Source organism: Lagopus leucura, unplaced genomic scaffold (genome assembly GCF_019238085.1).
Source record: "Lagopus leucura isolate 7727_CA_CO unplaced genomic scaffold, USGS_WTPT01 Super-Scaffold_739, whole genome shotgun sequence".
Classification (NCBI taxonomy): domain Eukaryota; kingdom Metazoa; phylum Chordata; class Aves; order Galliformes; family Phasianidae; genus Lagopus; species Lagopus leucura.
In genome coordinates, this window is record NW_024962255.1 from 10,969,953 (window position 1) to 10,984,111 (window position 14,159).

Here is a 14,159-nt window from a genome sequence, read left to right on the forward strand (position 1 = left end):
ATTGCCCTGTGCCATCCTCAGAGCATGCAAGGCCATTTTTCCCACTAACACACAGCATGGCCCAGCCACTACCTGGCACTTGGCACACCACCACCAGAACTGCTGGTCCCATCGAGATAGCAGTTCTAGAGAAGAGGAAAAAGCAGAGATTGCAGTTTCGCTTCACTTTTCACACCTTCCCTCGCAGAGGAAATGCTGCATTAAGATGTTGGATGAAGCACAACACTTCCCACTCTCCCTATCTCAGTTTGAGACACAGAGCTCTCCATTACACAATCCCAAATTGCTGCATTTGGATGTGCCAGAATATGGCAATTGATTTAACAAGTACATCTCCAAAGATGCCAACACACATCTCTTTGAGAACAGACTGTGGTGAACCAGCCTCCTCAGGCAAGGTCAGCCCCAAATCCACCTTCTGGGCTTCGATAGCGGCAGCATACATGTTTTTATTTCTCCCTATAGTGGTTTGCTTCATGGCTTTCTGTTAGGAGTTTTAAGAGGCTCTTGGAAAAACGTTGACTTTGCAAACCAAGTTTCTACTTTGGAGCAATTTATCTAATACGCAGCACCTTAATTTGGATATGCATTTTAAGAATGCTTGTCCAGGCAGCAAGTCGCTAAGCTTTGGGAAGTTACATAAATCACTACATTTACATTTGTACGTGCTAACAAGAAATGAATGCCTCTTTCCCTTCCAGTTAGCATTTGTGTGTGTCACAAGCAGCACCGCTCTCTCTCCCCACCTTTCCCACTTTCTTTAGGATATGGCCACAGAAATTGTCGTATTGAATTACACTGATAACCATCTCATTTAGTGCCCTCTCTACAATAAGACTCCACACCAGCTGCTACAGAGGAACATTTAACACTCCCCGTAATTGACAATGATGGAACAGCACTACCACAAGGGACATATTTCCTTTGCATTAGGGGACCCCCTCCCCCTTCTCTCTCCCCCCTCCCCTTTTCCCTCAGCATTTTGTCATTTATATCTTTATCGGAGCTCACACACCTGTGAACATTATATGCTGAGAAAAATCTGAGAGTCAGCAGTATCTTCTGGCAATGAGTTCTGCAGGTAAACATGTTAATTGGGCACACAACACATTGCTTCTGGTATTGCCACTTCTCTCCTCAAAAACACTTCATGAGGGCACAGACTTGTGTTTTTTTGTGACTTGTACGCCTTGGTCATCTTCTTTCTCTCCTCCCGCAAAAAGAAACAGCCCCAGCAACCTCAGAAAGGACAGGTTTAAAAAATACAAGGCTGGCTGCAGCAGGGAAGGCTCCCCTTCTCCCATATCTCCCCAAACCTTCTGCTTGTGCCGGATCGTCCTTCCTGCTCATTGGAGGGCTCCAGGCAGCTCGCCAGCTATTCTCACCCATGCCTTCAAGACCTCCCATTGCCAGAAGAGCTTCCAAAAGAATGAGACAGGCCAGAGCCAATGGGAAGCCCTTCCTCCTGTGGGACAGACACACCAGGCCACCTGCAGCTCCTGTGCACAACAGACACTGCTAATTAGATGTTGCAGGGAGGGAACAGTGCTGGGCTGGCTTGCAGAGTTCAGCTTTCTCCCACAACAGGGAAATTTGTGGCATAATTAAAATGAAATGTTGGTGCCTGTGTTCCATGTTGAAATATTGATGGAAGGGAGCATAAAGCATTTTATGAGTGCGTGCTTCCATTTTGTGATTTACTGCCCCCAAACACCGTTTTCACAGAACCAACACAGGAAAGAAAGGGGGAGAGAAGTAAGGGCCATGGTGTTTTTTATTGATGTGGAAAAAAAGGAACGGAACTGGAGCAAGTTAAACACAATGCACCAGGAGATACTCTTTCTCTCTGAAGTTCCTGTGCAGCAGGAGCTCCCTCTCACCTGGAAGGGTTGGCTGAGGTCAGTGGAAGCAAAGTAACTGCAGCTGGTGTGCAAAGACACTCGGGAAGGGCTCTGGACATCAAGACCACATCCATCACCTCCATTTATCCATTACTATACTTTTCTCAGTGGCCCTGCCAAGTCTGGTTTGGCCCAATGAAGGGTGGAGAGGAAATATTCAGAGAGCTCTAATTAGCAATCTAATTACGGCACAGATGAAAACAGCAGCCTTTGCAATTGCTGCAGAAGGGCAGCAGCTAACTCTGCCTGTAGCATCCTTGCCACAGGAACAAGTAGTAAATTTGCCTGCAGACTGAGTGAAATCCCAATTACTAGCCAAAGACAAGACTTCAGCATCCATCAAACCTCGGGCAAGGAGAACACAGAACAGCAGGGTACCATCAGCAACCAGCTCCAAAGAGGAGGAAGGAAATCGTGCCAGCATCCAGGAGGACAATTTAAAACACATAGTTTACTTCAATCTACTGCTACTGCTTTCCTTTTTGCTTTGCCAAATCAATTAATGGGCTTCAGCAAGCAGGCAGAAAACATCGCCAGTCCTAGTGATGGTTGGGCTGTGACAGCACTGCCTTCTTTCACTCCCTCCTTTTTTTCTCCTCTCCCTCAAACCTGCTCATTCCAAGATATGGGTATCTTTGGGCAGGTCTGCACTGAAGTGCAGTGAAGGCACTGAAGGGAGCTCATGTACTGTCCTCTTCTGACTCCCAGCCTCCTTTCCTCATCAGCCCTACAGAAAACTCTGCCACATCATGGAGAGACTTGCTGGCTCCATGTGGCTGGTCACAGCCACATTACACAGACATATTACAGTACTTTGCTCCAAACCATCCAAAGAGCACTATTTTCAAATGCACAGCTAAACAGCCTCCCACACTGCAGACTGACCATGGTTCACCAAACTGACCACGTACCCAAAGCAAATGCACTCTTGCTACTTCAGTTGCAGACCCAGATATAATCACTTATTTTACTCACTACATGCTGCAAAAATAAGTTTGTTTTCATTAAGACATCATTTTCTATCTAGTATTCTTCCTAGCTGCATTCCGTTTGCTAAGCTTGGCTTTCTGAGCCAGCTTAAATATATTAAATTCTGACCATATCTTTGAATTCAAGCATTTACAGGTACAGCTTTGAACCTTCAGTACAAAGCACATGTTGTCTCATAAACACACTATAAGGAGAAGCAAAAGAAAGAAAAACAGATGCAAACCCAAATTGAATATTCAAAGCTGGTTGATTAGAAGATTGCTTGCTAGCTACGTACGCTGTGAAAAAAATAAATTCCACTTTTTTAAACACAGATAAATGGGCTTTATACAACAGGGCAACTTTTTTGCAAGATGAATTTTTATATTCAGTGTTCCCTTTGCAAATAATTCACCCATTCCAATGCGCCAAAACACTTTTTGAAGTCCTTCGATTTAGCATTTACTCAGCAGAAAACATCATCCAGAGAGGTCTGTAGGAAATTAAATATATGCACACATTGAGAAAACTGGTAAGTGATAGATACTGCTCAATGAAACTTTATGTGACCAATAGCTGCTGCTGGATACATGATTTAAAGGATGCATTACATATCTGAAGCTTTAACTAATCACTGTATAAATAACTTACAGTGGTGGCCCAAAGCAAGCGACTGATAGAGGACCTCAGCAGAGACATCAGAGGTGATCCTGAGTTCTATGAGCCAAGGGGACAGGGATCAACTCCAGCATCCCAGGAGGTCTGAGTTTTTTTAGATCAGAATCACATTAATATGACAAAAGGAGGAATTCCTTCCCTGAAGGATGGAAATTACATGGCTTTCCAGTGCGAGCAAATGTTTGCCACGTTCCTGCAATGGTTATGAGGCAGGCTCACATGTGGGTGAAGACAGCAATGCCCCCTGCTTCCGGAGAGCAAGGTTGGGCATGCAGCGGGGGCTTCCAGGAAAACACCAGAAGTTTGGTGAGCTTTGTGAATGCTTCCCAGCAGCAGAACTCCTCCTTCCTGGCTTTGAGGTTGCACGTGCAGTTTTGGTCAGTTTTGTGCCACCTACACACAGACACAGTAACACCACGGGCAAAGCTGGGTTTTGGTATGGAGGAGGGTAATTCAGACATCAATAAGTATCGATCTTCACTTTATTCCTTCTTGACCCGAGTATGTTTCTCAGGTAACTCACTAAATGAGGATGATTACATGCTATTTACCTACCTTAAAAGAGCATCCTGTCCACTTTTTTTCCCCTGAGGATAATCACCTGGGATAAGACGACAGGAGCTGAATTTACTGCCTGTCTTCTCCTTTTACCCTTTCTGCCCTCTACTCATTGAGGATAAAACTTTCCACTGAAAATTGGGTCTTCAACACCACTGAGGGCTTGATTTTGCCTTGTCTCAGTTTCCTAGCTGTATAAATAAAACATCCCCATAACCCATTACAGGCATAAGCCACTCAGAGAAGGAAATCTGTCTCCTTATGTGTCTACAGAGCCTTGGGAAAAAAAATATATATATATATTAAAAAATAAACCGACTTGTACCAGGGCTTTTCTACATTACTGGAAAACAAACAAAAGAAGAATTAACAAAAGTGACCCCTGGGAGAGAAGGGCTGCACTTAAGATAAGCTTCCCAGGTATCTGGAGGAGTGCAGAGAATGATGATGGAATAGCTGTATCATACATACACACATTTGTTAGAGCAAACACCGACACAGCTGGGAGACATTGACAGCTCTGCGGAGTAAGACTAATTTCCAAGCACTGAAAATCATCTTGGCGGAAGGCTTAGGAGTAAAAATTATCCAGCCAATCTGACAGAGCGGCCATAATTCCGGTGTCTAACACCTCTGTGATGCCTGAGCCACAAATGACTGCTCTGCATCAGCAGAAAGCAGAGGTCTCAATGCTTTCTGTTGACACGGCAGATTTGATCACAGGCAATAGCGATTTGGAAAATAAGATGGGTGCTGCTTGCGTTTTGCACTGTGCTTACTGTCAGGAAAGATACAGGCGCAGGGAAAAGGGGGAGAAGATCTTGGCTCGTTCTCCCATTTAAGTTTCCTCCAAGCTACAAAAGCTACAAAAGGGGATCTGTAAAAAGAAAAAGCAGTTCCACACCCTTAAGCAGAGCTAAATCCCCAGCAGCATAAATGAAAGCAAAATAAAAGCAACGCAGTATTCCTCCATCTTAAACTAAACACAGAGCAGATCTCAGGTCGCCTCTGAAATTTAATTGCAAGATGGGTAAAAGGTTTTCACTGTCTTGTAGTACCAGCTCCTCCCTGCTGGCTGGTTATTTTTGTCAATGAACTGCATGCAAAACATGACCCAGAAGCACAGCGATGAAAACCCAATTCTTCTGGTTCACAGCTCATATGGCAACAATTTTGCAGCACAATTTGATGAAAGCTATGTGCCCCTGCTACAAAGAGCAACACTAAGTCGCAGCCTCTGCACCACGGAACTGCAGCAGCACCAGGAGGATTCCCAAATACACAGGTGTTCTAAGAAGTATAAAGCAGTCTTCTCTCCCCCCAGCTGCCTTGAGAGGGAGCAAAGATGGCTGGAATTAAACACAGCTCTATTTTACTGTAGCAAACTTCTCTGCCCAGTCTGTGCATCAGCAACAATTTGCAGTATTTCATCTCTCCCCTCCTTGCCATGCTTGCCACAGGAGCTCTTTATCCTCAGACTTTGAAGCGAGCTGCTACGTTATTTAATTTCCTACCCCCAATGGGTGAAGCACAGTGGCATTTTGCTTTCATAAGATTGCTACATACACCATTTTCCCATTAATTTTTATCCTGCTTTGAACAAACAGCATGGTCCAGTGGTCGTTCCCACTGATAGCTAGAACAAGCAAAGCCGATGAATTCCGTTTGTAAGAATCAGTACAAACTCATTAGGCTGGGGAAGAACAAAGATGGTAATATGAATAGCAGAGTAACCTCATCAAAGGAGATCTGGGAAATAAAACAATCCAACTGCAGAGCAAAGCTCCTGGAGTCAGTCACTGTCCCCTCCAGCAGCCTCACCTGACACTGTCTCCAGGGAAATAAATGCCTTAGCACTTCTCTCTCTCCACTTGCTGGTCATCCTCTCTGTACATGGCAGCCACTCTTTCCTTCTAAATCAGCCACACACGGTAAATATCCCCCTAATCTCTGAGCAACAGTTTTCAGTTCGTTTGATTTGAACCCTGCCTTCAGACTGGAAGGACTGCTATGACTCATAGCTTGCCTACCTATTCTAATCCTACATGCTGGCCCAGCCAAAGGTGTGTGTAGACCACAGCCAGCCCCTCTCCTATCCCCACCTGTAAGGCCTCAGGTTAGGAAGCTGGAAATAAACCAAGGAACAGGAGAACAGGGGTGGTAGCCTAAGACATGTAGCAGTCTGGCTGCTAAGACCTGTAGCCCAAGAGCTGTATCAGTCTGGCCCCAAAAGCATCCTCAGTGCTTTTGGGGCTATATGGGAGAGTGTGCTGCAGGACTGGCAGCGATCTCGACTGGTGCACCAAGGGGTGCTTCTCACAAGACAGTCTGGCAGTGAAGATTCCTTTCCACTTCACTGAAATTCAGCGCATTCCGGGAAGCTCTCCCATTTCTCAGCATTTTTCTGACCCCTAGTGACAAGATGCGGCTGTATCACAGCTGCTTAACATGCAGCACCCAGCTCTCCCTGCATAAACAAGGAGCAACACTCACTTTTTTCAGACAGAGAAAAGCTTCCAGATCCATCAAGATACTCACCCTCTGCAACCCTTGTGAGATTTGCCAGAAAATCCAACCTGCTTAGCAAAGAAACACACACGTGTACCAACAGTCGGGAAGCACGCTGAGTCCCATTGCAGTATTCTCCAGCTGTGCCCAGAGAGGTCAGGTTATGTGATCAATCCATCACCAGGCTGGACAAAGCAAGGGCTGGGAAGAAGGTAATTTGGATGTATTACCTTCCCCCGGGGCAAACATATCCTGACACAGGAATCAAAGTCGAAGCAGTACTGGAGCACAACTCTTACGGCAAGCAGCTGAGGGAGCTGGGATGGACCAGTCTGGAGAAGAGGAGGCTCAGAGGAGACCTTAGTGTGCCCTACAACTGCCTCAGTGTGTCAGTGGGCAGGTGGGGATGGGCTGACAGTTGGACTTGGTGATCCAAGAGGTCTTTTCCCACCTCAGTGATCCCATGATTCTATTTGTAGCAGCCCTGATTTACCCTCTTCATTCCGCTGTGGCAAACTCCACTTTAAGGGAAAAACTCTATGAGCAGAAGGCTCACACAGGGATAATCAGCAGTTTATCTCTTTTTATTGGGCCCTTTTGTCAAATTAAACTTGTCTCGACCACCATAAATCCCCCCCCAGTGCTAAAGGAACTCTAGTTAAACCAATTGTACCAGCCGAGCAGTTGATGATGGAAGGATAGTGCTCAGCAAGGTCTAAGCCCTACCATGGGACAAGAGCCCGCTCCAAGTCACTCACTCAGGTGCAGCTAACATGGATGCAAGCTCTGAAAACATTCCCACTGCATTCCTGAAGCACTGCAGCTAGTTAATTGTTGCCCTGCTGACTAAGCAGCCATCCCTCCCTGCCCACAACACACAGGTTTCAGCCTCATCACAGGAGTGACCTCAAAGTCATCAGCACAAACCTCTCACACAGCGCTGGAGGACGGCCACCCTTCCTCCAAAGTACAATTTAAAACAAATACACAGCCCTGAAAATGCACCCTGCTTGCCCAGAGCAATCAGCAAACACCACGGAGCTGGGTCAGCAGCTTTCCTAACAGCCACAGCAAAGCCGCTGCTTTCATTGCTGGGTAATCCTATTTGCCTGGTGAGAGGGCCCAAGATGCAAAAAAATCAGTGTGAATTTAGCAGTGACTGGAACCACACTAATGCTAACATGAACCTCACGCTCAGCTCTTCCTGAGGGATGCCCGGAAAAGCACACGTGCTGGAAGATGACCTAGGCCAGCCTTTAACGCTGTTAAGCTGGGGGCCAGCACAGACTGTTAAAAACAAATAAAATAAACACTTGTTACTGTGTCGGAGCCTGGGGATACAGCAGGGCTTCCCTTTTAGAAGCAGCAAGGGCCATGATCTCCACATCTTATACTTGACGGCAAACAGATTCAATGTTGCAACTGGTAGGAGGGAGCTGGTGTCCCTCTTCCTCCAAAAGGGTCCATCAGCAGGTTTGGGACTGGACAACGTGAACACTGGGAAACTCAAAAAGCAAATCTTGACAAGGATGCCAACTGAAGGAGTTTCCACAACCAGCTGGATTTTGCTGAAAAGGTACAGACAAAATAATAAATGTAGATTAGTGATGTGAGATATCCCTCCATGAGTGCAGAAACCCCCTGGGTATGTTACAGCAATGCACACAAGTTAAGTTGACACTGACCTAGCCTCAAAATAAGCACAGCTCTAAACTAGGGAAGAAGAGAGGGGAAAAGAGCAGAAATCTCTGCCCTATGACAGGCACAGTCCCACCACAGGGCTGCAAAATACTCTGAGCAAACACCTTGCCCAACAGCGCTCGATTAATCATTCAGCAAATTTAGAGTCCCATCTGAATGAGAGAAATGAAAGCAGTGCAGAGGAGAATTCATGCAGCCAGCCAAAGGATCGCCCACCCCCAATTTCACACATACACAGAGGAAAAATCACGACTGCCCTGTTGACACTTCTCATCAGCAGCATGTGAGATCACTCTGGCAGAAAGATGTGCAAGGCTGGCAGTTAAAGGCAGATCTATACCCTAGGAGAGAAAGTAGCATTACAAAGGAGCTGGGTAATCAGTAGATACACCGTAATTAGTGTATCCATGATTTTCCACTTTGCTACATCATTGCTTCCTTAACCTGCCTATGCCACTGTTCACAGGGGTCACGATGCGCCAGTCCTGCAACCCAAACCAATGCCAAGAGAACATTCTGCTGGCCTTTTCCAACCTTGCAAAAAATCCCAGCTCCTGATTTCATTGCTGGAAGCTGTACAGCACTCCTCCTCCTGTATTGCACATCTAAGCCTCCAGCTTGTACTGATCTACCCAGAGCTGCCTTCCAAGCCTCCTCTCCCCACACATAGGCACAGCACAGAATAGATGCTCATTTTTCCTTTTTATTACACAGAGAGTAAGTTTACGACAGACAACAAAGGAAGGATGTGCTTTCATCTAACATTTCTGCTGGAGAAACAAATTGTCTGCGTGGCACTCAGGGACTCTAAAAGCAGAAAGCAAGATGTGCATGAGCATGTAGAGTCCTTAGAGTTGGAAGGGACTTCTGATGGCCATCTAGTCCAACTCCCCTGCAACACACAAGGACACCGCGGCTCTATCAGGTCGCCCAGGGCCTGATCCAGCCACACTCTGGAAGTCTCCGGCATCAACCACATCCCTACGCAACCTGCGCAGCGCCTCAGCATCCTCGCCGCAGAGCGACGGCCCCGACGCCCGCAGGAGCTCGAGGGGCCCCCAGCGCCAACCCCGGCCCGGGAGACGCGAGGGGCCGAGGGCAGCCGCCGCCGTGGGTGGACCCGACCCCTCGCCACGCCTCCCGCGGCCCCGCCACGCCGCCCGCCCCGCCGCCCGCACAGCGCCCGGCTCGCATCGCCGCGGAGGCCACGGACAGCCGTGGGCCATGGTAAGTGGGCAGCGGGCAGGGCGGCCGCCGCTCCGAGGGCGAGAACGGGGAAGGAGGGCTAAGGGGGCGGCTGCGGCGCTCGAGGAGAGAGGCGGGAGGAGAGGGAGGAAGGAGCGGAGCCGGGCGGTGCGGTTAATGAGTAACGCGGGCAGCTCTGCTGGCCGCCGCCGGCTTACCGGAGTGCTGGGGGAGGGAAAGGCTGCGGCACGGCGAGCGTGGCTCTGCCGAAATCCTGCCCTGCACGCGTGGCCCCCGCTCGTGCTGCTCCGGCTGCACAGCCCACGAGGGGCCTCGTCACAGTCTGCTCGTGCCAGGGCGGTCCCCTCTACCTAAGGCGGATGGCACAACACCCTCACGGGGACGATGCTGTTAAGGCGGAGAGGGTCGGTTTGTGGCCGGAGAGCCCTGAGAGGCGAGCTCTCCCCACTTCCCATGCTTAGGTCCTTCGTCTGCTTTGCACAACACTGTCCTGCGGGCAAAAAAATAAATAACAACCCAGCAATGCCTCCATGGTGGAGAGCCAGCGAAAGAAAACAAAACAACTGCATTCCCCCCAGTGCAAACGATGTGCTTTAAAAGAGTGAACACATGAAGGCACGGACGTGGCCTACCAAAGCAGCTTGCTGAACGGGGACGGCAGCAGTGCCCGGCCCCACGTTGCCCAGTTGCTAAGCCACCCGCCTTAACACGTCACCGCCAGGGCCGAGGGTTTATTGCACTGAGCAGTGTTTGCTCGCCGCCTCGAAAGGTGGAGCTCTGGAGGGGGTGAAAGCCATAACGTGGCACAAAGCAAAGGGCGGCATCGGGGGCTTGCAGCGAGGAAAGCTGTCCCCGAATGCAGGAGGGGATCACAGTGTTGCAGGGGTGGCATCCATCCCACACAGGTGGCTCGGACTTCCTTAAGTACAACACCAAGGAAGAGCCCGCAAAAGCAGCATCAGCTCTTCGGCTGTCCTTCCATGCTTTGTTGACTGGATGATTTGCCTTCTCTGGTCCATGGAACTCTTTGCTTTGGCATAGACACTCAGAAGCTGCTTCTCAAAGAAAGAACTACTCAAAGAGCGAGCAGGCTGTGTTGGTTGAGACTAACATCTAACTTGCCACACTTTGTCCTTAAGCACAAAGGAAAGCTAATTACAAAAACATGTTGGTCTTTGCTAGTGAGAATCAACAATACTCATCCATTAGGAAAGAATTCAACTGCCAGAACAGCATCTTCCATAGAGCAGCACCCATCCCCACTCACCACTGCCCTCCCCGCAGAGCTAGCAGACAGCCTGAAGAACTCCCTGGTTCAGTTTCATCTTTGCCATATGCACAAGCTGAAGCCAAGAGCTGGAGCTTTTCCCCCCTTTAAGACCAAATAACAGCAGCTGTGCCAGAGAGCGGAAGACAACACTAAATCACAATCCCTCCCTCTGCCCTTTGTTACTTGCAGACAAACAGCCTCTTAAAATCCATCATAACATAAGGGAGACTGAAAAGGAGCTGAACTCCAATGAAATGTGACTCACCTATGATTCACGCCGCTTTTCTTCTCCTCTAGAGGAGGTTTCCAGCACAATTGCCCTGCGAATAATCCTCCTGCTTCCAGAGGGTACCTCACAAACTTGAAAAGCAAGCAGGTCTCAGTTCTGGAAGTCATTACAGGTTGTTTCCCCCTCCCCCCCCCCCCGATAGAAGATTAAATGTGTATTTTGGAGCTTAACCACACACAGATATCATTTCTTAGTACTGCAGGCTATAATGAATACATACATACAGCAGTAAAGTGTCCCAGGAGGCTCTATTTGTTAGGTGGTGCAGATCAAAAGACAGACTGGACTTCACTTGACCTAGTGTGTGCCATAAGGTACCCAAGGTGGGGAGCAGAGGGCAGCACTGAGATCTCCCCATCCTCAGCAGCCCACAGTTCAAGGTCTGCAGATGCATTCCATGCCTCCCAACCACCTTGACCTGCAACTCCACAACCCATGGGTTGCCTCATTTCTTTGTGTATCTGCTTTGTCCTCCCACTGCCACGCTGATCTGCTTCTCTTCCCTTCCTCGGTGCCAGGCAGGTAAAGCCCACAGGTTGAATGCAGAGGAGAGGGAGCAGCTGCTGCCAAACCTGAGAGCCGTGGGGTGGAATGAGGTGGAAGGAAGAGACGCCATCTTCAAAGAGTTCCACTTCAAGGACTTCAATCGGGTATGAGCATCGGTGATACCAAGTTTGACAGCTTGGAAAACCTATTTTACAGAGCAGGGAGTCCCACCTGCATGGCTCAGCCACAGAAACCCCTCTTTTTGCTAAAACACAATGGCTGAGCAAGATAATCTACCCAAGACACCAAAGTCTTCAATCCAGCGTACAGTTTGTCTGGGAAAAGTTCCCCAAGGAGAAGACCCATAGCAAAGCCCAACAAGACCGAACATCTCACGTCTTGCTTTTAGATCCCTGCAAACACAGGGTGTAAAATTGATAGTGAAGGGGTGAAAAGCAATATAGCATGAGATAAGCGGTTCAGAACTAACTTTTCTTTTTACTCCACTGAGCAGGCCTTTGGCTTCATGACCAGAGTGGCTCTACAAGCAGAAAAACTGGATCACCACCCTGAATGGTTCAATGTGTATAATAAGGTAAGAAGCGTGGATGGCAGGGACGCTCAGAGCTCTTCAGGGAGCCAAACCCATTTGTCAGGCATAAAACAGCACTCTGAGCACCAAGTCCTGGTCAGATCAGCAGAACTTCTTCACTTGGATGCTGTTCCCTTGGCATACCACAGACAGCCTGTAGCTATGACCCACAAGCCCTCACCTCCCCCCTTTTTTCCTGCCCATCTGGGCAGTAGCTATGGGTGCACTAGCACCAGAGTTGGTTTGAAGTAGCAGCAAGGGGAAAAGCTTCTGGAGAAAGTGAGTTGAAAGGCAGGCACAGCTAGCTGCTATGACCAATACAATGGTAGCCGTCACTGCTTGTGGCCAGGAAAAAAAAAGAGACAGAATGCCTCAACTCCTCTCCCATCCCAGTAAATTTTGCTAACCAGTTTGGAGAAACTAATAGTGCTACCTGCCTGACCAGATGCAATCAGTTGAGCAGTGGGGGAATGTGCTCCTGTTCTGTCTGCCAGCAGCACTCTGTCTTTCTGTCTGGTTTAGGTTCACATCACCTTGAGCACCCACGAGTGCACAGGTTTATCCGAGAGAGACATCAACTTGGCCAGCTTCATCGAGCAGGTTGCAGCTTCTCTCTCTTGACCAGAGAGGGAGACACATGAAGCCAAAAATCAGCCCTGCCGCAGCCACGACCCGCACCTCGCCTCAATGACTGCACCTCACATTTTCTCCTGTTTCCCAACCAGTGCCCAGACCCAGACTGCCTAAGACTGCACCAGGCTCCCTGCCCCAGCTTGGCATTTCAGACAGGTGGGAGCACCCAGCAAGCCTTTACTCCTGTGCATATACTTCTCTCTCATCTTGCCACTTCCACGCTTAAACCCTTCTTTATCTGTGCACTACCCACCTACAAATTGCTGACTCTTGGAGACTTTCAGAAACCATGCCCTTCTACCAGGAGTAACATTACACAATTGCAGGAGTAAATCTTTCCAGAATATGACCCCATCTAGTCACTACTGTTGCTTCTTACATACCAAAATATGCTTTACTATTCAAAACATGGTATGTTAACCCTTTGGTATCTCCATTACACACTGACAACTGTGATGTGCAATTTGGTTATTAATGTAACCTCTCTCTAGCAGTATTATAAGAAGGCATGTGATCTCACTGCTATTCTAAGTGGCTTTTAGTAGGATACCAGCTGAAAATGTTTACAATAAAGTTCTTGGTTGAGCTCATGTCAGTTTGGAAAGCGGCCTCATTGTCAGAATTGTCCCAACAAGTTTTCCCAAGCCAGGTGCTGTCCTGATTGCCTCAGGAAGGTGCTTCTTCCATGGAAAAGCTTCGTGATAAAGCATCATGGAGAAGAGGCACATGCCTTCCCAGGTCCGCACCTCAAAGCGAACAGGGTCTGAAAGAGAATGAGATTTTCAGAGCCTGATTAGAAGCCAGTGCAGATTTGGAAAAACTGCTTGTGCTAAAAACTAAAGTGCAACTATCATACCCAAGGCACAAACGCAGGGGAAGCACGACCAAAGGGGACAGAAGCAGCCAGGCATCAGGCCAGAGGCTGCTTACTGTGGCATACCTCCCATAAGATGTTTTAGATGGATTTGGTACTGCGAGATCCTCACTTCAGTAACTCAGTGTCTTGGCATTCATGCAGGCTGCAGTCAAACTGCTGCTTTTTTGGAACAACAAGAAAGATTTGCTATGAAACCTACAGTACTTTTCAGCAAAACAGCCTGGGAGAAATATTTCCATAAGTAGTAAGAGAAAATCCATAGCTCTTCAAACGCTTACAATTTTTGGTACCCTTCAACATCATATGCAAGCTGAAGTCACAGACACCACTTTCATCTGGACAGAATAAGATAGCAGCTCAGATTTAACATAATTCATAAAACATTTCTCCCACCAAAGACTAGGTTGAATATAAGCAAAGATCAAGAGCAACAGGTCCCCATCCATTCAAACCAGCACCAAAGCAGAAAAAATAAAAGTTCAACAAGCCTA

The 14,159-nt window shown here is 48.0% G+C and overlaps 1 protein-coding gene across 3 annotated transcripts; it reads left to right on the forward strand.

Annotated features, from left to right (window-relative positions):
• The first annotated feature begins 9,477 nt into the window (after positions 1-9,477).
• Positions 9,478-13,381, forward strand: PCBD1 (pterin-4 alpha-carbinolamine dehydratase 1). 3 transcript variants are annotated; one of them, XM_042862852.1, is made up of 4 exons: positions 9,478-9,542; positions 11,599-11,730; positions 12,081-12,161; positions 12,681-13,381. In XM_042862852.1, the coding sequence occupies exons 1-4, from the start codon at positions 9,540-9,542 to the stop codon at positions 12,777-12,779; spliced, it is 315 nt and encodes a 104-aa protein (XP_042718786.1). In that variant the 5' UTR covers positions 9,478-9,539; the 3' UTR covers positions 12,780-13,381. The 3 variants fall into 3 exon arrangements, with proteins under 3 accessions (XP_042718786.1, XP_042718789.1, XP_042718788.1); XM_042862855.1 differs by having other exon boundaries at positions 9,508-9,542; positions 11,603-11,730; XM_042862854.1 differs by lacking the exon at positions 9,478-9,542 and adding an exon at positions 11,091-11,192.
• Positions 13,382-14,159: the final 778 nt, after the last annotated feature.

What these genes read in the sequence shown, in the direction of transcription:
- PCBD1 (XM_042862852.1), top strand. An exon ending in ACTTCAAGGACTTCAATCGG is followed by an intron (nt 11,731 to 12,080) that starts GTATGAGCATCG and finishes TCCACTGAGCAG; the next exon opens with GCCTTTGGCTTCATGACCAG. An exon ending in GGTTCAATGTGTATAATAAG is followed by an intron (nt 12,162 to 12,680) that starts GTAAGAAGCGTG and finishes TGTCTGGTTTAG; the next exon opens with GTTCACATCACCTTGAGCAC.